The sequence below is a fragment of the Culicoides brevitarsis genome, chromosome 3 (assembly GCF_036172545.1).
Source record: "Culicoides brevitarsis isolate CSIRO-B50_1 chromosome 3, AGI_CSIRO_Cbre_v1, whole genome shotgun sequence".
Taxonomy (NCBI): domain Eukaryota; kingdom Metazoa; phylum Arthropoda; class Insecta; order Diptera; family Ceratopogonidae; genus Culicoides; species Culicoides brevitarsis.
In genome coordinates this window covers 28177157-28201800 of record NC_087087.1, presented here as the reverse complement: position 1 = coordinate 28201800, position 24644 = coordinate 28177157, and the positions used below count along the sequence as shown (strand labels likewise).

Below are 24644 nucleotides of genomic sequence, written 5' to 3'. Positions count from 1 at the left end.
TTATAATAACAAATGGAACAAACTACAGTTGACGGAAATTTTTCCATATAAATATTTAATCTGCATTATTTTGCATTTATACCAAGAGATGTCCCAATGTACAGAAGGAACAAAATGACATGATGAGAATATTTTCTTAAGTGGTCTGGATGTGGATTTCAGTTTCTTGGGAAAACGGAAAATTTTCATGAAAGTTGACAGTCAAGTAGAATAAATATTTGAAGATATTTCGTGTAGAAGATAAATTAGAAAGGATGTTTCTTGATAAAAATACAAGTCAAGGGATTAAACTTTCGTTTAGTTGTTTTTTCATACATTTTTTTGCAGTTTTGGTATTTATCTTATTTATTGCATTTTAAAATAGTTCAAAAAAAATATTTAAAATTAAAAAGTTAAAATAATTGAAAAAAAAAATAAAAATTATTTTAAAAATATAATTATATTTAATTTTTCAGAATTTTTTGATAAAATTTATCCGAAATTCGTTATTTTTTAATTAATTAATTTTAATTAGTTTTTTTAATTTAAAGGTCAAAAACAATGCAATTTTCATTGAATTACCTCATTTTAATTACATGAATTAATATTAATTGAAAAATGACGTAATTCGATAAGTAAGTTAATTTTAACGAAATTTAATATTTTCCTTTAAAAATGACAATGTTGATTATTTACGTAATTATTAATTAACGATGGTCAACGCTATTTAAAAAAAAAATATTGAATTACCTCTGAAAGTTTTTTTTTTAATTTTATTCAATTAATTTTGCACAAAAATAATTTTTATAGTATACACTTTTTCAATATTCGTTAAATATTTATTTTTTTGAGAAAATCACTTTTTTATATTTTTTTTAGTACACAACTTTTTTTTCTATCAATTTTTAAATTCTATTAAAATATTCATTGATATTTTTTTTTTATAATTAATAAAAAATTTCTTGCATATCCTTTTAATTCTTTTATAATAATATCAATTATTTTTTCATTAACTGTCGATTTATTTTTTTCTATCAAAAATTAATAATTTTCTTTATCCGCTTTTGAATAATCTTATTATCGTTGTAATTAGTGCACTTTACACTTTAATTTTATAATTCTTTGTAAAAGCCAATTAAGTATTATTTTATTTTTTTCTTTTGTATTTTATTTCATTTTTATTTATTTTTATTTTTTTTTTTAGATTTAAAGGAACATCATGAATTTTCACTAACCAATTTTTTTTTTATTTTTATTAAATTTATTTATTTACTTTTGACTCAGAAACTTTTACTTTTTAAGGATACTTTTGACGTCTGAACCGTAACTCTACCAAACTACTACTGAAGAGGAAAGTTGAATCAAAACGAAAAGGTTGAATGTCCCGCGTAACAATTTTCGCTGTTACAATGTCTGTGGCTTTACATTTTCTCCAGTGAGAGCGAGAGAATGGCGCGAAAATATCTTCTTCCAGTCTAAATAAAGGGGAAAATTACAAAGCATAAAAAGTGAAAGTTTTACCAGCAAAACATCAGCTGCGGAGGAGAAATCTTCTGCGCAGGTCCAAATTTCTTCTCCTCAATGAAATTGTTCGCAAACAATTGGAAAGACCAAAATTTATGAATGAAATTTGGTTCATTTATAAAAGGTGTCTTGACAGGTAATCCGTCACCTTCGTCATTCACGAAAGCAAAGCCATGCACGAAAATCAAAAGTAAAACGAAAGTGGCAAGAACTATTTTTAATCGTGATTGTTCGTCGTCGTCGTCATATACCTTTGGGAAAATGGAAATGTCAGTTTGATTTAAGCACGCGACATTATTTACCATTCCGAAAGACGCTCGATGATCAAGGTCGATGGTCGCAGTTGTAATCACGCAAATTAATTTATATAAATAGAGCAAGCGTATTGATAGCTTAGGGGCGAAACCCACATAAAAAAAAGTTTTTCAATTTTTCCCGTAATAAGTTTTCTTCTTCTTTTATTAATAATAAGTTTAAGATGAAACCACTCGTAAACAAGTTTGAGACGTTGACAAATTGAATATTCATCTCATTACTTGCCTCACCTTTTTTATATCACAAAAAAATAATAAATCAACATAATTTGACAATTTTTTCTACCGCATTTTCATTAAAAAACGGTTTTGTTTCTGTGAGGAGTACAAAAATGTGTTCAAGTATCTCAAACGATCTCAAATTATGTCAGTAATGATAAGGAGTACTAAAAAGATTCATGATTTTTTAACGCTGTCATTTATGAACGACAAATGCTTTGAAATGAGGAGTACAAAAATGTCAAAACCCTTCAAAGAACTTAAAAAAATTAATTGAGGAGTTCGAAAATGAGAAAATTTGGTATTAAAAATGCAAAAAAAAATTAAAATGAGGAGTTCGAAAATGAGAAATTTTGGGATTAAAAATGCAAAAAAAAAAAATTAAAATGAGGAGTTCGAAAATGAGAAAATTTTGGATTAAAAATGCAAAAAAAAAAATTAAAATGAAGAGCTCGAAAATGAGAAATTTTTGGATTTAAAATTCAAAAAAAATTAAAATGAGGAGTTCGAAAACGAGGATACTTTGAGATTAAAAATGCAAAAAAAAAATAAAATGAGGAGTTCGAAAATGAGGAAACTTTGGGATTAAAAATGCAAAAAAAAAATAAAATGAGGAGTTCGAAAATGAGAAATTTTGGGATTAAAATTGCAAAAAAAAAATTTAAAAAGTTCGAAAATGAGGATTTGCAAAAAAAAAATTAAAAAATGAAAATGAGAAATTTTTGGATTAAAAATGCAAAATAAAAATTAAAATGAGGAGTTCGAAAATGAGAAAATTTTAGATTAAAAATGCAAAAAAAAAATTAAAATGAGGAGTTCGAAAATGAGAAAATTTTGGATTAAAAATGCAAAAAAAAAAATTAAAATGAGGAGTTCGAAAATGAGAAAACTTTGGATTAAAAATGAAAAAAAAAAATAAAATGAGGAGTTCGAAAATGAGAAAATTTTGGATTAAAAATGCAAAAAAAAATTAAAATGAGGTGTTCGAAAATGAGAAATTTTGGGATTGAAACTGAAAAAAAAAATTAAAATGAAGAGAACAAAAATGTAGAACCTTCAAAACACGTTATGCTAAGTCACATGCGAAAAACTATTCAATTTATTCAGCTGATTCCTTTTTACGTCAATTCAATGTAAAAATCATTCATCAACCACATACTCCAACTACTATCAGATCCACTTCATTTAATTTTCTCTTCCGCAAATTATTTCCCGAGGAATGGATTACAAGTAGATTGCATTGCGGCACGTGCGAACCACAAAACCAGTAAATTACACCTCAATATTAAATCATGCATATAATATTCACGGAAGTGTGAACAAATTCCCTTTTAGCTTTTTTTTTCTCTGCTCCCGGAAAAATTAAATGGAGACGTCTTGTACCTTTTCTCTCATTTATTATTCCTTTTGTGTTTTTACCTCATCTTTTGTTATTCCGTGCACGCCCGAATGACGTCTGATAACGAACCAATATGTTCCGAGATGTATGCAAGAGATTTCACGCACTTACTCACACATATGCATGCCAAACGATTTGTGATAACATTATTCTTCTTATCACAGATCACGTTCGTATGACACCAATCATAAAAAAAAAATAACAACACAGAACGTGTACGAACAATGTAAACAATCTGCTTGATTTATAGTAAAATACACCGGTTCGTATAATAATCATAACAACACAAAAATTCACTCTGCGCATGTTTGTATTTGTACGAACACGAACAGCTGATTGTCTCAACAACTCGCCTTTCTTTTTGTTATTTAGAGCAAAAAATCTTCATTTCATCAACTTGGAAGTGACAAAGTGTTAAAAAAATTTATTCGTGTTTTATATTTATTGTCAAAGGTAAAAAAAAAATTGTGTGTGTGAGCAATATTATCACCGTAATAATCGTAATAATCACAAAAATGCGAGATAAGTGTGAGATAACCTTCATAAAATCTAGAAAAAAAAAATAATTCAAGTTTGTTTTTGTTGCTTTTGTTATCGTTCCCTCTCCAATGCAACTTAAATGCTCTCTTCATTCGTTAAACTAATATTTGAAATGTTGAATAAAGTTGTGATGATTTTCTAATAATAGCCAAGAGGTGTTCATAAAATGTGAAAATTCTGAATGAAATTTTGTTTCTACTTGAGAATTTTTTTTTCGCTGCGAGCGATTTATTTTTTGGGACTTTTTAATTTCTTATGAATTTTTTTATTTAATTTTACTTAGAAATTCAAACAATTTTACTTCTCATGAAATTTATTTTCATGATCGGGATTTAAATTATTTTGCATTGATTTTGTCTCATTATCTCAATTATGAAAAAATGCAAATAAACATAAATTTATTTTTTTTTTTAAATTTAATTAGTAAAGTTTTCGAATTTTACAAGAATTAAAAATAAAAAAATATCTTAAATAATTCGTAATTTATTTTATTTCACTCAGATTTTTTTTTTTGTAATTTCAATTAAAAAAAATTAATTAATTTATTTAAAATAATAATAATAATAAATAATAAATAAATAAATAAAATTAAAAAAAATATTTTTTTAAAAAACTAAATTAATTAATTTTATAAATGAAATTATTAAAAAAAATCTGAATTAAATAAAAAAAAATTAAGAATAAAGATTTTTATGTTATAATTGATTTTTAAAATTATTCAATTTTTCCAAATTATTTTTTTTTTATTCTAAAGATACAAAAATATCGATGGAAATTATTTAATTTAATTAAGCATTTAATTTATTTAAATAATTAATTTTGTTTAATATAATTAATTTAATTTTGTTTTCTAATTTATTAAAATCATTTGATTAAAAAAATTAAAAATTGAACAAAATACTGATTAATTAAAAACTGAAAAAATTAAATTTTTAAAATTTTAAACAATATTCTTTTTAAAACCTTTCTTCTAATTTTTTTTGTATTTTTTAGAATTTTAATTAGAATTTTTATTTAGAATTTTAAATAAAATCATAAAATTTAAATAAATTTTAAGTTCATAATAAAACTTTTGAATTTAATTTATTTTTCTAAATTCTCAGTAGCGAACAATCGCTAATTATGTGAATTTAATCTTCATAATTTGCGAATTGCTTATCAAAAAAGCACAATCCAACTCCATCAATATTTGCTTTATGTTTTAGAGCCAATTAAAATTAAGTAATTGAGCAATGAGCAGCAAAATGGGAACGGGAGCGGAAGACATTAATTAAAGATTTTACACGCGCCTTACATTATCGTCATGAGGTTAACGCCCCGACACTGATTTTTGTCCTTTTTTTAAGAGACATATCCGGAGAAAAAGGTTTCTCTATAAAAAAAAAATGGCATCAAAACTTATTCGCCTCACGTAAAAAATGAGCAACAATAACAAAATAATTCATTTTCTGTTTACAAAGTGATATAACAACTTTGCGAGAAGACAGACGCGTGAAGTGATGAAGAGAGGTTTATTTATTCAATATTATCATCGAAGCAGATATCATCATGCCTTTCTGTGTGTGTGTATGGAGCAATTTAAAATTCATTAATTGGTGATAAAGCGAATATAAACAGCTTATAACGACGTAACGCGCTTCTACGGGAGTTCAGTTTGTTGTTTTGCGTTGTCTCGTCCGGTTCTGTTCATTCACATCAAATATTAACTTTTATTCCCTCGGTAAATAAATAATTTGTTTTATTAGTCTCGTTCCCGAGTTAGCGTCAATTACGTGTCGAAAAATGGCCTCAAAAATGAAGAAGGAAAAAATTGGAATTGTTGGAAGGTGAGGAGCTTTTAGCTTTTAATTCGATTCAATTTAATAATTTCCCCCGAATTTAGCGGCTTAATTGGACGTAGTTGGGCAATGTTGTTCGCTACTGTCGGATATCAAGTGACAATTTTTGATTGTGTGCCGGAACAAGTTGCCACAGCTCTCAAATTGACTGAAGACGAGTTAAATAGTTTGGAATCGCGCGGATTATTGCGTGGAAAGTTGTCGGCTAAAGAGCAATTTAGCTGTATCAAGGGATGCTCAGACCTCAAGGATGCCGTAAAAGATGCGATGTTTGTGCAAGAATGTGTCCCCGAAGTCTTGGATCTGAAGAAGAAGTTGTACAAACAAATTGATGAAGTGGTTGGTGATAAGACCATTTTATCGTCGAGTACGAGTACTTTTATGCCGTCGTTGTTTAGTGAAGGAATGAAACATCGATCACAGGTAGGTTTGATTTATTTTGAGACATATAGTTGAAATTTTCTCTGAAAGTGCATTTCAAGAGCTAACAATTTTTTTCAAGAGCTGAAAGTTCAATTTGAGAGCTAACAATTTTTTTTTTCAAGAGCTGAAAGTTCATTTCAAAAGCTAAAAATTTTTTTTTCAAGAGCTGAAAGTTCATTTCAAGAGCTAAAAATTTTTTTTCGAGAGCTGAAAGTTCAATTTGAGAGCTAACAATTTTTTTTCAAGAGCTGAAAGTTCATTTCAAGAGCTAACAATTTTTTTTCAAGAGCTGAAAGTTCATTTCAAGAGCTAAAAATTTTTTTTCAAGAGCTGAAAGTTTATTTCAAGAGCTAACAATTTTTTTTTTCAAGAGCTGAAAGTTCATTTCAAGAGCTAACAATTTTTTTTCAAGAGCTGAAAGTTCAATTCGAGAGCTAACTTTTTTTTTCAAGAGCTGAAAGTTCATTTCAAGAGCTAACAATTTTTTTTTTCAAGAGCTGAAAGTTCATTTCAAGAGCTAACAATTTTTTTCGAGAGCTAAAAGTTCATTTCAAGAGCTAACAATTTTTTTTTCAAGAGCTGAAAGTTCAATTTGAGAGCTAACAATTTTTTTTCAAGAGCTGAAAGTTCATTTCAAGAGCTAAAATTTTTTTTTCGAGAGCTGAAAGTTTATTTTGAGAACTAAAATTTTTTTTTCGAGAGTTATCTAAAAGTTAATTTTCTACTAAAAAAAATCATCTATCTATTAAATTAACACATTTTTCTCTTCACACAGGTTCTCGTCTCGCATCCCGTCAACCCCCCATACTACGTTCCCCTCGTCGAAATCGTTCCCGCTCCCTGGACCGACCCAGAACACGTGAAAGTCACTCGCGCCCTCATGCAAGAAATTGGTCAAAAGCCCGTCTCCCTTTCTCGCGAAATCGAGGGCTTCGCTCTGAACCGCATCCAGTACGTAATCTTGAACGAAGCTTGGCGTCTCATTGCCGACGGCATCCTGGATGTGAAAGATATCGACACTGTCATGTCCGAAGGCCTTGGAATGCGTTATGCCTTCTTGGGACCCATGGAAACGGCTCACTTGAATGCCGAGGGCATGACTTCGTATTGCGAACGCTACGCCAAGACAATTTACGCCGTGAGCGAAACAATGGGCAAAACCCCGAAAATGGAGGGACCGCAGGCGAAGGAAGTGGCACGACAACTCGAGCAAATGTGCCCGTTGGAGGATTTGCAGAAACGTCGCGAATGGCGTGACGCCTGCCTGACCAAGTTGAGCCAATTGAAACGCGAAATGGGACAATAATTTTATTTTATGGCATTATTTTTTAAAAAATTTGATTTTTTTACAGAGAATAAAAATTTTAGTGAGGAAGTAAATGTTCCGTTCCGATTTCCATGAGTCGGGATGGGAGATCGTTAACTGTCCGTAAATCCATTTCAAGCTCATTTTCCGCCAAAATTATGCGATAAGCGAAAAATTTGAGCTCAGATTCGCAAATTTCCTGCATCTCTTGGATATCTTTGAACGTTTGACCTTTGGGCCAATTAAACGCCATGTCGTCAATTTTGGGCTTCAGTTCGCTCATCACAGTCCATGTCTCTAAAGTATGTTGAATGTCCCATTGATCGAACAAAAGTTGCATTTCTGCCATCATATTGTACGCCAAATCCTCAATCCTTACCACATTGAAGTTGTGAAAGCGTCGCGGGACCTTTACAAAAGCTTTTACGGCACTTTCACTCTGTTTCATCGCGCGACATAATCGCTGAAGGTCGAAACAATTCGTAAAATTCGGACATGAACCCGATTTTAGGGAAATTTGTTCAAGTGCGATTGCTCGAGGATCTCGAATCATGTAAACCAAATGCAAATATTTGAATTTTTGCAGCTCCAGAGCAATGTTAAAGTCGAAATTCTTCAGTACCAAAACCTGCAACGTCGACATTTCGCATAATTTCCGCTGGAAATACTCCGAGGAACAAATTACGGGATTTTTGTTGCAATATTCCAGCATTTCTTCGCTCAAAATGCTGCTCGAACCGACCAATTCGTGCGTTTCGGTGCGCTTGCAATGCAACAAAGGTAAGATTTTCCGCTCCAACGTCTCTTTTATCAGCACATTCCGGAACTCGTTCGACTGCAAAGACCAATCTCGATCATCCGCGGCATCAGTTAACGCGTCACTCGACACCACTTTGTGAATAAACACGCCGGGAATCGTCAGCAAAATCTCCTCCAGGTACTCGTACTTTGAAAATTCGTTCGTAAAAATGACAATTCGCTTCGGGACGCCCCCCTGAAATACTGGCAGATGCTTTAACGTGGCATTATTTGTCACTTTTATCCGTTCATGAAGCTCAGCCTGCAAAATTCTCCGTTTTCCGCTTGGTGCGTCAAAAATTTCCTCGTGATACAACGCCGCAAATACGATAAATAGCAAAACTGGGATGCAACAAAGCAATATCGGATTTCGCTTCAAGCGAATCGTGCTGGACATTTTTATTTACGGATTTATGAAATGAGACTAAAAATTTTTGTCACGATGATGAATTCATGTTCGGGCGCGAGAAACACTTGTTTAAACAAAAAAAATCGATAAGGTCGTTAAATAATGATGACGTTTCAAAATAAAAATTAGAATTAGAATTTGTGACGTGAAATTGGAGAATTTAAAAGTTTAAGATTTTCCTCCGGAGTACGAGACGACACTGAACTTGCTGAAAATTCGACAATTGTTTGTAACGTCGGTCGGTTAGTTTTAAAGGTCAACACGAAGTTTGTACGCTCGAACATGCTGAAAAAGTTAAACAAGTGAAAAAATTGCCGGTTGGTTTGTTTGTCAGCAAAAAGTGAATTTACAACAAATATTTTGGTTTTTTTACAGAATTATATTCGTTGGGCTTTTATGTGGTTTTTTTTTCTTCTGACATATGTGGTTTTATTGATTGGGCTTTATGAGGTAAAATGCATTATTTTATTATGGAATTTTTTTTGTGCATTTTTTCTTTGGGATATTTTTGATAGAAATGACTTATTTGTGCTTAAATAAAATAATTAAAAATAAAAATTTCGTCAAAAAATGCTGAATTTTTTCTTTAAAATTAATGGATGATAATTTAGCAATATTTTCTCTTTAAAATTTTAAAATTCGTAAGTTAGGAAAAAAATGAAAAAAAAAATTATGGTAATAAAATTTTAATTAATTAAATTAAAGAAAAGATAAATTAAAGGTAATAATAAATTAATCAAAAGTAATAAAATCAATTAAAGGTAATAAATCAATTAAATTAAAGGTAATAAAATTTAAATAAAATTTAATTAAATTAATTAATTAAAATTTTATTACCTTATTTAATTTTATTTTTTATTTATTTTTTTTTTATTTATTTATTAAATTAATTAATTAATTTTCAAAGAATTTAATTTAAAATTTAAAAAAAAAATCTTTCAAAAATTTACTTTTAATTATTGTAAAAATTTTTTGAAAAATTTACATTTTTTTTAATTAGAATTCATTCAAAAAAAAATAAAATAAAATACAATTTATTAGGTACCAAAAATTAATATTCATCAACATTTTTAAAACAGTATTCAGGTTCAATAATTTTTAAAATTTTATTTTCAATACAATTTTTAATTATCCTCTTTAAGATTTTCGGAAAAATTAAATTATACAATTAAAATTTAATTAAATTAAATTAAATAAAATATTTTTTTTATACTTTGTTAAAAAAATAAAAAGTCAATTTAAAATATTAATTATTTTTTTCAAATTTTATTTTTTTTTATTTATAATTTTTAAATATTTAATATCAGTTTAAAATCTAGGCCGGTTCATAAAAAATATGAATACCGAAAATTACTCATGAATTCATATTACCTCGGTTCATACCCGAAATTTGAATTTGTACGTGTATACGAGAGAATTTGAAATATTCATAATGTGATTCATCATTGCAAATGATTTTTTTCAATTTAACATGAATTTCATTCTTTAACGCGATTCTTTTTATTAATTTTTTTTTTCAATTGTTAAAAATAAATTAATTTTTTTTTATTAAAAAAAATAATATTTCCTTTGCAATTTTTAACGCTTAGAATTTTCACAAAATTGTTTAATTAAAAAAAAAAATCAACCTTTAGTTTTTTTTTCAAAAAATTTAAAAATTTTTTATATTTTCCAATTTTAAAGCAAATTATTATTAATTTTTTTTTACTTTAGAAAAAAAAATTAAAACTCATTTTTTTACTTTTATTTTTTATTAAAGATTTTAAAAATTACTATTGAAAAAATTTTAGGTTTAAAAAAAAAGGAAATTTATTTAGGTATAAAAATATTTTAAATTAAATTTAACATTTTTCAATAAAAATAATAAAAAATCATTTTTTTTTTACTTTTTGTTTATAAAAAGTAACTAATTTTTAATCAATTCTTTTAAAGAAGAAGATCTTTGCAATTTTTTAGTACGCTCCAAAATTATGAACATTATGAATGCGATGATTCATCGTTATTATATGAACGATTAAAAAGCCATAAAAAGTATGATTCATAATAGTTAAAAAGCCGGCCTAGTTTAAAATTTAATTTTTTATCAAAGCAAATTATTATTATTATTTTCTTCTTGAGAAATTAAACATTTTTAAAACTTTTTTTTTTAATTTAGTTTTTTAAAACTTTTAAAGGAAATTTAAAAAAAATATCTAATTTCATGACCAAAAAGCCTAAAAAGTAGAAAAAAAACTAAATTCTAATCACAAAAATATTTAACTTAAAAAAAAGTTTATGAGAAAAATCAACATTAAAATTTATAAAAAAATAATGTTATTAGAATTATAATATAATTGAAAAAAATAAATTAAAATTCGTAAAATTGTAAAAAAAAATTTTTAATTTTAAAAGCTAAAAAAATTAAATTATTTTTTGTTAATTGAAATTTTTGATCACTGATTGGTACATAGGTATTTTCATATCAAATAATTTTTTTATTTTATTTAAAAAACTGAATAAACAAATTTTCCCTGTTGAGTAATTTGAACTTTTCCGGCAAAGCATTTTCAGTATATTAAATTATTAATATTCCGACAATTTACATTTTCATCATAAATAACGCATCAAAATATTAAATTGCGAATGTTTCAAATATTTCCTGAAAATCATAAACATTTATTAGTATTCATCGCCTGCGGGAGGCAAATTGCATAAATTGTTACATGTTCCGTTTAAATTCATTGTCAATAAAGTTTTTTTCCGTATAAAATATTTTTCCAGTATCACTTTTGTCATGAAATAGACAAAAAATTGCAAAAAATGACCAATTTTTTAAAATTAATTGACATTTTTTGTTGTTGTTTACTGTTGAATATTGATTGATTTTTTTGCCCAGACTTTCAATTTATTATTTGCATCAAAAAATAAATTTTAGCAGCATCACACTTGTCCGTCAACAAATAATTTTTCCGCATGCAAAGACATCGAACCTTGTAAATGTGCGAGTTGTGACAATATTTGGCCGAAAATTGGCTCGGAAAATACTCGAAATAATTATCCAGCGAGAAAAAAAAGAGTAAACACGAAAAAAATTTAATAATTTTTTTTTACTACAAAAATTTTTGGATGATGATGATATTTAGGCGTGCGTTTGTATTGGTGGGTATATAAATAAAATCCAGCAACTGTTGATCGTTTATTGAGTAGTTGATTACAGTTTAATTAGGACGGAAAACTTTTAATTTCCTCCGAGATAATTTTCTGCATCTCAATTAAAAGTTGGTGAGTTAAACAAACGTACAACAAAAAAAAATCAAGAAACGCCTAAAAAAAGGACAAAAAAAAATGATGATGATTAAAAGTGAAGAAAAATATTTTTAAAAAACTTTTTTTTTGTTTCTTTTGTAGACGAAACAGTGAAAAAAATACGTAAAAAAATTTGAGGGTGCTGTGCAAACAAAGAAGAAAGACAAAAAAATTGTAAAAGAATTATCTACCATGGTAATAATGATGATTATTAAGACATCGCGTTTTTTTTTGTGGTAAAAGATAATGGAACGTGCTGAGGTGGAGGCGTCTAGTCATTAAATTGTGCCACAAACGTGCTTTGGTTCATTAACTTTTACCACATAAACATTCTTATGTGCTTATCTTTGTGTGTTTACGTGGCTTTGAACGGCAAATACAATGCTTTTTAATAGAAATAAACGAAAAGTTAAGCATTGACGTAATCTGGCATCAACATTTCTAATTAAAGGGATTTTTCGTTTCAACTTAGGCTAATGCAATTATAAAAAAAATCTAAAAATATCTTTATTCTAAAAGGGGAAGAAAAGTTCAAAAATTAGTACAAATAATTAAAATAATTTTCATTAAAAAATTTAAAAAAATATTTTTATCCTTTTTAAAATTTTATTTATTTTTTATTTAAATTTGTATTATTTATTAAATTATTTATTTATTTATTTTTAATTAATTTATTTATTTTAATTTTTTTATTTAATAATTTTCAATTTTTTTTTTGCTTTAATTAAATTTTTGGCTATTTATAAAAAATATTTTAAAAATTCAAAAATCGAGAATTTTTCATGGATTTTCTTACAAAAGTTCTAAAGAGAAAATTAAATAAATTTTCATTGAACATAAAAAAATATTTTAACAAAGATATTAATAAAAAATTAATTTCATTTAAATTAATTTTCAATATTATTTTTATTTATTTATTTATTTTTTTTTTTTTTTTGTGAATTCGAAAATCAAGAATTTTCTGTGGATTTTCTTACAGAAATTCATAAGATAAAAAAAATAAATATTTATTTTTTGGTTAAATTTAATTTATTTTTCATATTTTTTTATTTAATTATTTTAAGTTTGTGTAATTTATTTTAATTTTTTCTGATTTTTTTAAAAAATTAATTTGTAAGAAAATATTTTCAATTATTTGCACTGGCCTTACTTAAATCATATCAACTTCACCGAAATTTTTTGACATTAACGAAGACATCACATAAAAAAAATAATTAAATTAATTACATTTTCTCAAAATCCAATTTTCGGGTGGTCAAAAAAATAATTCAATAATTTCTTCAAAGTGAAAAAAAGTATCAATTTGTCGTGAAAATGTTTGCTATTTTTACCATGAGCGTGGTAGACTGGAAAATTATTTTTAACTTTGTTGCGTCGCTCGCGACAAGAAATAAATAATATGTAATAATAATTATGTACGTCGTCGCATATATGACACTTGTCCAGTCCGATATTTATTTCGCGATGAAATATTTTCATCTGTTTAAATTATGTCACATTTTAACGTGTTGGAGGGGAGAAAAACGTTTAACTTTTATGATTTAGTACTTGTTAATTTTTATTTCCCTTTTTGATGAGTCTGTGATTAATTTGTGTTTAAAGGCCACCGATGAAGAACCTGTCGCAGTTGAGGAACAACAGCCAGAAGCGCCCGCTCCAGCAAAGGAAAAGAAGTCAAAAAAGGAGCCACGGATGAAATGGGTCGTGGAAATGGATGACAATGTTTATAAGCCGCCAGAGGAGGTCGAGCAAGGCGACGAAAGTGCTCTCGGTTACTTGGAAATGGAAAAATTGCTTGAATTGAGAGAAGCGTTTAACGTCATTGACTTGAATCATGATGGCTTGATCGATTTTGAAGATTTGAAGGGATTGTTCTTGAGCATGGGATCGAGTCAAGATGACGAAACTATCGCTGGAATGATTGAAGAGGTGAGATTTTTCATGATTTTTCATAAAAAAATTTTGAAAAAAAAAATATTATTTTAATTAATTGCTGAAAAACATTTTTTTTAAAGGAAATTTAAAAAAAATTGAAAAAATATTAAAAAATTTTTTTGAATAATTTTTAAAAATTTAATTTTTATTTAAATTAAATAATTAAAGTTTATTTTTTTGAATAATAAAATTATATTTTTTAAATTAAAAAAATAATAAAAAAATTAAAATTTTTTAAAAAATAAATTAATTTCTAATTAAAATTAAATTGATATTTTTTTGTTTGTTTTTTTTAGTATTAAAAAAAATTATTAAAAAAAAATTTATCAAATAAATAAAAAAAAAATATTAAAAAATTTAAAAAAAAATATTTAAAAATAATTTTTAAATAATTAATTTTTGGTTTTTATTAACTATTAAATAAAAAAATTTTAATTTTTTCCATGATTCTTTCAAAATCTCAAAAAAAAATATTTTTTTTTTAATTTATTTTTTTTTTTCAAATAATTTTAATTTAATTAATAATTTTAATTAAAAATATTAATTTTTTAAAGAAAAAAATTAAGAAAGATAAAATGAGAAGTTAAAGCAAAATTCAAAACTCACAAGAAACTGATTTCAAACATTTTTCTCCTTTTTCGCAGGGTAACGGTCCCCTTAACTTTGAACAATTCGCGAAAATGATGTTGCTAAAAACCTGCGATTTGGATACCGAAGAAGACCTACGATCAACTTTCCAATTGTGGGACAAGAAAATCGACAGTGGCCTCATTAACGAAGACGTCTTGCTCACGGATCTCATTTCCAAAGGCGAACGCATGACGGAAAAGGAAGCTTTTAAGGCACTCGAAGAAGTTGTTTACCAAAAAGGCACGGAATGCAACTTTGGCAGCATGGGCTCTCCCATGGTCGACTATCCAGCATGGTGCAAAAAGATTTCCGCCTTCCGAAGAAACCCCAAGGACCCGAGTGAGCCCCCAACTCCACTGCCCGTGACACTGAAACAAGTCGAAATCGAGCACGAGGCATCTCTGGCACCGCCAGAGCATAAAAAGTAAATTCGTCAAAAGTCCCCTGAGCAACTCACAAAATTATTTAAGCATTGACCTATTTTTTTTTCTTTTGCCATCAGCTTGCAACGACATGTAGAATAGAACAAATTGTGCTTTACGAATAGTTTACTTAACAAAAAAAAAAATAAAAATTTTCTTTTAACGAAAAAAAAACGTTAATCCATCATCATTTGTCACCCGAACACCATCAATTTCCCGATCGTCACCTAAAATCGGGAGAATTTCCTACAACTCGTGCCCCATATAGAAAATACTCGAACACGTACAGGTCATACGGCTTGACATTATAAAAATAAAGTGTCTCGTGTTGACAACAATGTTTTACCTAAAAAAAAAATGATAGACACGAATTAATGGACCGAAAATTAATCGAACGACGAGACGGGTCCGTTCAACTTACTTCTTTAAAGCGTCCGTTATCTGCATAATTGGACACGTTATTAAATGTGATTGATGTCACGTTATTGAATGCCAAACAATTTTCCATGTCAAAAGGGTAATTTGTCGTTTGACAGGGTGCATAATTTCCCAGCAGTCGATCGACGGCCGCAACGTTAAATATTAAAATTGGTTTTTGTGTCGTTGACATTTTTGCTGCATAAGTGGCGTGAACGAAAGGAATTGCACTTGTTGCTGTGAATGGCAGAAGTGAATGACGCAAGTTTTCCATTACAACATAACTAGAAAGAGGAAAAAAATATAATGAGTTTAACATTCGAGAGACTTTTCGCTTTTGAAAAAAAAAAATAATTCAGAAAACTTAAATTTATTTTACAAAAAAAAAATAGAATTTCAAAGGGTTTTTAATTTTTCATCCCAAAAATAATGGAAAAAAATCCTAAATTAAGTCAATTTTATACATTTTTTAAGAAATTTTCAATTTTTCTTTTAAAAATAATTTTTAATTTAATTAAATAATTTATTTTATGAATTTCGCACATTTTAAAATATATCGAATTTTCTCTGCCCTAATTTTTCTATTTTTAAATTAATTATTTTAATTAAAAAAAATATTTTTTTTTTAATTTTTTAAAAAGAAATTATAAAAAAAATATTTTATTATTTTATTTTATTATTTTTTTAATTTTATTATTTTTTAAATTAAAAAAATAATAAAATATTTTTTTTTTATAATTTTGAAAATTCTTCATAAAAAATTTAAAAAAATAACATTTTTAAAACTATGGAAAATTGAAAAAAAAAATCAACTGAATTTAAGAATTTTTACTGAATATTAAAAGACAAAATTTTAATTAAGAAAAATATTTACTGAATATTTTTTAAATAATTTAAATTAATTTTTTAATATTGGAATTTAAAAAAATTTAAATTTAAAAAATTTTCAAATTATTTTATTTTTTTTTTTTTTGTACGATGATCTACGACAATTATCCGCCTCTTATTTTTTATTTAATTTTTATTTTATTATTTTAGAATTTAAACACAAAAAATCAAGTTATAAGAGATATTTTTACTTTTTTTAATTTTTCTTCGAGATTTTTAAGGCGAAAAATCTTCTTTTTCTAAATATTCTTGATATTATTTTTTTTTTTATAAAACTACATAAAGTTATCGAAAATTTAATTTTTCCAAATAACGATTATTTTCATAGAGAAAGAACTCATTGAGAACTTTTTAATTCAAATTGGTTATCAAAGTGTTAAAATTTTCAATTGCCTTAATTGTCAATCATCGAGTTTAATTACGGAGAAAAACAATTAAGAATTAATTAAAAAGTGTTCAAAGCAAACAAAAACTTACACATTTGCATAAAATTTTAAAATCCAATCAAATTGTCGCAAATCCTTCCTTGCACTGAGCAAATGCAATCCTTTTAAAATTTTATCTTCATTTCCTCCAATTTCTGGATGCGAATCGAGGTCATCTAAAAATAAAATAAAATAAAATAAAAATATTTCAATGCACTTCAATTTCCTTACCAACACTCAAATAAATGGTTTCCGTGCACTTTTGTGCCCAAGTAACGGCCGCATGTCGGAAATTTTCTCGCATATCGTCAGCATCATCGACAATGGCCCAGCACAGAATCCGAACGCGTTTCTTGATGTCATATGCTCGTGAATAATCATCCAAGCCATCCATCACTAATGGATGAACGTAATCCAGTTCGACAGTGCCATCCCAATGATACGGCAGGAATTTCAATAATCCCCACATAAAAACTCTTCCGATGACGTAGCCGGCAATCACGTACAAAACGTCAATTATTACCGTTCGTTTCAGTCGCATTGTAACGTGTCAGTTTGGCGTCACGCTAGATTATCAACTGATAGATGCACATTCGATTCGACGGAAATTGTGCAGTTTTTCCGTTTATTTGTCTTCTAGTTTACTTTTGCATTAAAATAATATTGTAACAGCTGGGAAACGACGCGACTTGGAATGATAAAAAAGTTTTTTTTTCACGCATTATCACTTGAAGAAACGAGTTCGCGAAGGAATGATGTTTCAAATGAGCAAAATTTCGGTGAAAAATTACCAAATAATTTTGTTTGTCGTCGCGTTTGGCATATCAGTTGCGATAAAGATAATTCAGATAGTGATTACAGACATGAATGCCTTTCAATCGTCGTACTACGATGTCATGGAGTGAGTTTAATAACCTTGAAGTCAAAAAAAAATATCAAATAAAAAAAAATTAAATAAAAAAAAATAAAAATAAATTAAATAAAAAAAAATAAAAATAAATTAGATAAAAAAAAAATTAAATAAAAAAATATTTGAAGAAAATTTTTAAAAACAAAAAAAAAATTAATTATTTATTAAATTTAAAATATTTTTACTAATTTTAATTTTTTTGATTTTTTTTTTAATTTATTTAAAAAATTTGAATTAAATAAAAAAATTTAAATAAATTTAATTACCTAATATATTTTTTTAACTTAGGACTTAAATTTCTATTTTTTTTTAATTTAATAATTCTATTAAATGTTATTTAAAAAATAATTTATTTTTTTTAATTAAATTTATTTAATTTTTTTAATTTATCTATTAATTTATCTAAAAATTTAAATTAATTTAAAAAAAATAAAAATTTAAGTCTTAAGTTAAAAAAATATATTAGGTAATTCAATTAAATTAAATAATAATTAATTTAATTATTAATTATTTTTTAGTTAATTATTTAAAATTAATAAATTATTTAAAAAATGTTAAAATTTTTTCGATTTACATGAAAACATTTTTTTTCTGTTTTTTTTTCAAAAAAATCATATTTTCGTCGTCAAATACAATAAAAAAATCTTCAATTAGGTTCAATTCATACATAAATTTCGTTTTCTTATCAGTTACAGTAGCATCAAATTACAGTCGAATGTCCTGCTTGACACACGTGCCGCTGATTACGCCACGAAGGAGGTAAAAGTTCTGTGTTGGATTGAGACATACCCGAAAAATTTCCGTGAAAAGGCAATTCATATCCAACGCACGTGGGGCAAACGCTGTGACAAGACGATATATGTGACCACCCAGGTGGAAAATGACGTCGTCGCAGGCACCGTAGAAGACGCCGAAGTGTTGCCGCTGAATATCACGGAGGGCTATGAATATTTATGGACCAAGACAACGCATGCCTTGCGTGTTATTCATGACCGTTACATCGACAACTTTGACTGGTTCTTCAAAGCAGACGACGATACCTTCGTCATTGTCGAAAACTTGCGTCATTTTTTGCTGCCCCATTCCCCGACGAAACTCCTCGTCTTCGGATGTCTTCTCAAAAATCCGAATGAAAATGTTTTTTATCATTCCGGTGGTTCGGGTTACGTCATGTCACGTGCCGCCTTGCGTACGTTGCGCATCGATGGATTTACGAATCCCGAAATTTGTCCTCCAGCCGACGAATTGAAGCCGGAAGATGTCGCTCTGGGCATTTGTTTTCGCAATTTAGGGGTGCAAATGGAAGATACGAGAGATGATCGGGGTCGCTTGAGATTTGCCGTTGAACGACCGGAATTTCATCTTACTACAGATCAACATGAGAGTTTTTGGTTTTACGAGAGGTCGTTTCAATATGTTGGACTCGGATTTGAATGTTGCTCACATCGACCGGTGACGTTTCATTATGTGACGCCGGAGAGAATGTATTTGTTCGATGCCTTGTTGTATCGCGTGTTTCCTTACGGCGTTCGATACGAGGAAAATCATTTAAATAAAACGGATAATTTGATGAAAAATAAATAAACAGTAGAAAATTTATGTCAACAGGTTTGCTCTAGAGACACGAAAAAATATGCGAAATTGAAATAAATAAGAAGCAATTTGGATGCAAATAATTCGTAATGAAATTGTGGTAAGATCAAACAATTTTTTTTGTCATTAAAATATTGAAAAAAATACGAAATTCTTTAAAGATTTTTTCCATTTTCTTTCAAGTTTGAAATAATTTTTTTAAAGAATTTGAATCACGAATTTTGTAAAAAAAAAATATTAAATTAAATTAATTATTAAATTAATTAAAAAATAAATAAAAATGAATTAAATTAATTTAATTTTTTTTTTCCTTTTTTAGCTTTTAGTTAAAGCTCATTTAAAATTTATTAAAATTTAAAAACAAAAAAAATTATAATGAATTGAATTAAATTGAAAAAAAAAATTAAATTAATTAAATTTAATTTAATCACATTTAATTTAATTTAATTAATTAACTTTAAAAATAAATTAAAATTAATAGAAGAATTTAAAATATTCACAAGTATATCCCAAAATCTAAAGTAATTTAATTTGAATAACCTCAATTCATCAAAAAGTTTCATGATATCAGTCCATTTCGATTGCTTGTAGTAGTAAAGTGTGCACATGATGTTTTCAGATACCTCAGGCAAGATATGTATGTTTTTACAAAGTTTTGATCTTACAATATTAAATAATTTTTTCAAATTTTTGAAGATATTTTTTTCTAATTTTCAGACTAAATATTAAGATTCTTAAAAAAATTATTTCTTAATTTTGATTATTTTTAAATTTAGGCTTTAAAAATTTTTTGCTAAATATTTTCACTATGAATTTTTTTTTTTTAAATTAATTTTCTTGAACTTTTGACCTTGAAAACTTAATTTCACTTACTTTTAAAAGAATTAACCGAAAAATTTATTTAAAAAAATTAAAATATTGTATTGACTTTAACTCTCGTATTTATGCGTAAATACTGCGGAAAAATACTGACACTTCAATGACGCTTCTCCAAAAGTAGCTTGACACCATAAATGGGCTTAGAGAGAATGTCACCAGCGTATTTCATGTTTTCACGCGAATCAACTGACGTGAATTTAAAGTTGCGAATCATCATCAACAAAAGCATTTTTTCTTTGAGTTGTGCGTATTTTTGTCCAATGCAGTTACGAACGCCAGCACTAAAAGGAATAAACGAGAACGGATGAAGTTTTTCCTTGTTTTCCGGCAAAAATCTATCGGGATCAAACTTTTCTGTGAAAAAAAAATTTTTTTTTTCAGAATTTTTTTTATTTATTTATCAATATTTTATCTTACCTGGATCCGGAAAATATCTCTCGTCATGACTGCATGCATAGATTCCAATAGAAACAGTCGCTCCCACGGGAATTGTATAACCGGCAACTTCAAATTCTTCGGAAACGCGACGCGAAACCTGCGTTACTGTGGGAATTAAACGGATGCATTCCTTCATGACGCGATCCATGTACTGAAGTTCGTTCAAAGTCTTCATCGTTGGAAGTTCCTCAAAGTTTCCAAAGACTTCAAGTTGCTCTTGGTAAAGTTTTTCTTGCACTTCCGGATACAGACCGATAAAATAAAGAGCGTTTGCAGTAGTAATTGCTGTAGTGTCGTGTCCGGCAAACATAAAGGCATCAACTTCGTTTTTGACGTCGGTTTTTGTGAAAAATTCTCCTTTGTTGAATTCGTCCAAAAAGAGATCCAAAAATGCTTTGCGATGTTTTTTTCCGAAAACGTGTTCAAAATCTGCCTCATCTGTGGAAATTTGCTTTCGCATCTCCATTCTTTCCTCAATGACTTTGTCCGTGAAGTCGTGAAGGGTTTTGAGTGCTTTACGACTTCGGGCTCCATAACTCGTGAGTGCGAAAATCCATTCGTTGTGCAAAAAGGGATTCAAAAATCGTTGCGTATTTACAGCAAGAATCCTGTAAAAATTTAAAAAATTCCATAAAAAATTATTTTTTTTTTATTTTTTCAGATTTAAAAAAATTTTGAAAAAATTTTTTGGGTTAAAAAAATTGAAAAAATTTTAAGTTTAAATTTAAGTTTCAAAAATTAAAAAAAAAATCTTACTCTTGAATAGCGGTTATGTATTTAATTCTTTCATCTTCGCTCAAATGAACTCCCATTGAAGTTTCTACAAAAAAAATTATGCCTTTTTATAGCAATTGCCTGAAAAGGTCATTTGAAGGTCATTTCTCACCGCAAATGATATCTAACGCACAATTTAGCACGTGGTCAAACACATCAACTACTTTTCCCGTATCTCCGAATTCCGCCAACTTTTCCACCATAATCTGACTTTTTTCGACAAAAACCTCGATAAATCCCTCCAACACGCTCATATGCAACGATGAAGAGATGAGTTTTCGGTGTGAAAACCACTTTTGACCGAACGACGTTAAAAGTCCATTTCCCAACCACTTTTTCAATTCCATTTCGTAATACGGGCTCTTTGCAATATTCACGGGAGATTTGAGGAGTTGCTCGATGTATTCCGGGCGTTCGAGTTTGATGTCAGCGAAGCCTACGGTCCAGAGGCGATAGATGCCGTCAAACTGTTTCGAATATTTTCTCTTGAGGTCGAAAATATCCTCACGATTTGCTCCAATAAAGTCCCACATGGTACCGATAATTGGGTAAGATTTGGGGCCCGGAATGCGATTGACCGTGTTGACAAACTGGCGCCGTTTGATGAATTTTGGCAGGAAAAAAGCGATTAGAACAGCAGTTGCTATTCCGAAAATAATTAGAGTGACTTCCATGTTTGGAGGAGAAATCACAGTTAGTCAATAGTGCAAAGATGTGAAGCGTCGACTGATCTAATAAAGCAAAAGTGTCGATATTTTAAAGCGATTGTGATAGGAAAAAAACTATAGAGGAAGTGAATTTTGTGATTTACAAAACTGGAATAAATTTTCATCTATGAAAAACTTTGCATAAGCTTTGAAAAAAAAATTTAGATTGTGCATTGGGACAATTTCGAAAAAAAAAATTTGGAATGTGCACTGGGAAAAAAATTAAGAATTTGATATTTTGTGAATTTTTAACAGAAATCTGAAATTTTATATTGCAACTCGTCAATGAGAAGATCCAGTCGATGTGAAAGAAAGCAAAAGTATCGATATTTAAAAGCGATTGTGATAGGAAAAAAATCTATAGAGGAAGTGAATTTTGTGATTTACAAAACTGGAATTAATTTTCATCTATATGAAAAACTTTGCATAAGCTTTGAAAAAAAATTTAGATTGTGCATTGCATTGGTACAATTTCGAAAAAAAATTGGAATGTGCACTGGGGAAAAATTTAAGAATTTGATATTTTGTGAATTTTTTACAGAAATCTGAAATTTTATATTGCATCAAAATTTTAGAATTGGCATTGAGACAAAATTTTAAAATGTGCACTGGGACAATTTTTTAAAATGTGCATTAGGGCAAAATTTTAGAACGCACTTTAAGGCAAATGTCCATTATTTAAGAAAAAATTTTAGAGGAAATGAAAATATTCACTTAACGTATCAAGATCGCAATGTTGATCACATTTTAGCGTTAATTTTACTCAAGAGAGTTTCGTTCAAATAATGAGAGAGAAACACATTGCGTGAAAATTAATTTAAAAATTTTGATCGTTGATCGAAATTGATCATCTTCTGAAATTCAGCTTAACGGATTTTTTTTAAGGTAAGTTAAAAATATAATTTAATGATTTTTTTTTTCAGGCTCATATCATAATCCAATTAATTCAAACCAAGCAAAAAAATTAAAAAAAAAACTACTTTTCCTCAAAACACTTTTATCCTAGTTACATGCTTCTTTAAATCATAAGAACTAACGGGCAATGAAAGCTAATTACTTGTCGCTGTCCCAAGCCTTCGTAAAGATAATAATTGAAGTGACGACACGGAATGAGTTCTTCTCGAGCGACACAATTAAAAACACGAGAAAATGTTATTATTATGTAATCTTGTCGTCGTCCCTTAATGATGTGTCTCCGTTCGAAGGTCGTGATTTATCAATTTCATTGTGTGTGTCAGCTGTCATTTTTTATTTCTGTCCTTTATTTTTATTCTTTGCTTTTCCTTTAATTTGCGAAAGTAATTTAAAAATGAAAAATTGCTGTTTTTTCATCTCCTTTTTCTCGTGATTTGTTAATATTATTTAAGGAAAATGCGAAAGTTTAGAGGAAAACGGAGACTTGATGATTGACAGTTACTCCAAGTGTTGTGTAACGTTCAACTTAATTGATTTTTAGTGATAGAACATTTTGTCATCCAATAAAAATTCAGCATTTTATATTCACAAATTTTTAAATTTTTTATTGATTTTTTCCGAATTTTATGAATCAAAAATTTTTTTTTTATTTTTAATTTTTTTTTAATCAAAAAATAAGAAATTTTGTAATAAAATTGCGAATCACAAACTTTTCACAATACAAAAGTTGTTCACAAGAACAAAGTTTCAATCAATTGATCTGAATTACGTGGAATTACGTCAATTGAATCCTGAACAACAATGAACCTTATTGTGTCACGTTACACAAGAAATTTTCCCGTGCCAACTGCAAATCGCTTCATAAGAGCTGAACAAATTTATGACGCTAAACAAATAAAGATTTCTTAGATTTTACACGATTTCCTAATAATCGTACGTTTCTTTATTTACTGCAAGTGCAAGTGACAACAAAGTAATTTATTTCGACATTTGTTCTTTTTTAGTGCATTTTTACAGATTTAGAAACGATTTTTGACAAATTTCACGTTCATATTTATTGCCAAAAATAATTGCAGCTATTTATAAGGAAAATCGTTAAAGTCTTTGTTTTTTGTCTCAAATAAATTTTATGATGTTCTTTTACGGTTATTTTTTTCGAATTTATTGTTATTTTATTTATTTTCAGTCAATTTTCTTTCCATGCACGAACAAACAAAGAACAGGTTACAGAGAGACAAACAAACAGCAAGAAAAGTTTGAAAGATTTTTTTTTTATTTTTAGCTAAAATTTGAACATTAAAAAAGTCGTTAGTTGTGACTTTGAAACATTTTTGTCTGTGCGTGTTGGTGTCTATTGATGTGTTTTTTCGCGAGAAAAACGAATTTGTTTAGCACACATCTGTTTTTTTTCTCGTTCTATTTTTAACTCTAAAGCATTTTTGTTAACAAAAACATGTTTGAATGTGCGTTGAAATATTTTTTTGTTGTAAATTTTAATCCATCATATTAAAATTTCACTGCAATTCACGAATTTCATCCCAAACATGATATGATATGAATTTTTATGCAATTTCTAGGAATCAATTAGTCGAATGAAAATTTTGATTGGAAAATGCATGATGCAGAGTGTTAAAAGGATTGATGAAATACTCCAAATATTTGAATTTAATTGAATAT

General features: G+C 27.8%; 5 protein-coding genes across 6 annotated transcripts; 3 read left to right on the top strand and 2 right to left on the bottom strand.

Moving 5' to 3' along the window:
* The first annotated feature begins 3792 nt into the window (after positions 1–3792).
* LOC134834717 (lambda-crystallin homolog) lies at positions 3793–7659 on the top strand. 2 transcript variants are annotated; one of them, XM_063849469.1, is made up of 4 exons: positions 3793–3888; positions 5721–5801; positions 5858–6236; positions 7012–7659. In XM_063849469.1, the coding sequence occupies exons 2-4, from the start codon at positions 5758–5760 to the stop codon at positions 7540–7542; spliced, it is 954 nt and encodes a 317-aa protein (XP_063705539.1). In that variant the 5' UTR covers positions 3793–3888; positions 5721–5757; the 3' UTR covers positions 7543–7659. The 2 variants fall into 2 exon arrangements, with proteins under 2 accessions (XP_063705539.1, XP_063705538.1); XM_063849468.1 differs by lacking the exon at positions 3793–3888 and having other exon boundaries at positions 5608–5801.
* Positions 7660–11939: 4280 nt separating this feature from the next.
* Positions 11940–15266, top strand: LOC134833945 (myosin regulatory light chain B, smooth adductor muscle-like). The gene is made up of 4 exons (XM_063848454.1): positions 11940–12010; positions 12137–12229; positions 13637–13963; positions 14614–15266. Exons 2-4 carry the CDS (start codon positions 12227–12229, stop codon positions 15025–15027), a joined length of 744 nt encoding a protein of 247 aa, XP_063704524.1. The 5' UTR covers positions 11940–12010; positions 12137–12226; the 3' UTR covers positions 15028–15266.
* On the bottom strand, positions 15133–17302 carry LOC134833944 (glycoprotein-N-acetylgalactosamine 3-beta-galactosyltransferase 1-like). The gene is made up of 4 exons (XM_063848453.1): positions 16983–17302; positions 16804–16927; positions 15443–15722; positions 15133–15367 (listed from the first exon to the last, which is right to left on the bottom strand). Exons 1-4 carry the CDS (start codon positions 17290–17292, stop codon positions 15245–15247), a joined length of 837 nt encoding a protein of 278 aa, XP_063704523.1. The 5' UTR covers positions 17293–17302; the 3' UTR covers positions 15133–15244.
* Positions 17303–17322: 20 nt separating this feature from the next.
* LOC134833943 (glycoprotein-N-acetylgalactosamine 3-beta-galactosyltransferase 1-like) lies at positions 17323–19464 on the top strand. Its single transcript, XM_063848452.1, has 2 exons — positions 17323–17652; positions 18351–19464. The coding sequence occupies exons 1-2, from the start codon at positions 17504–17506 to the stop codon at positions 19243–19245; spliced, it is 1044 nt and encodes a 347-aa protein (XP_063704522.1). The 5' UTR covers positions 17323–17503; the 3' UTR covers positions 19246–19464.
* A 766-nt stretch (positions 19465–20230) lies between these two features.
* LOC134835460 (cytochrome P450 4C1-like) lies at positions 20231–22019 on the bottom strand. Its single transcript, XM_063850338.1, has 4 exons — positions 21458–22019; positions 21328–21391; positions 20551–21179; positions 20231–20487 (listed from the first exon to the last, which is right to left on the bottom strand). Exons 1-4 carry the CDS (start codon positions 22017–22019, stop codon positions 20231–20233), a joined length of 1512 nt encoding a protein of 503 aa, XP_063706408.1.
* Between the last annotated feature and the right edge of the window lie 2625 nt (positions 22020–24644).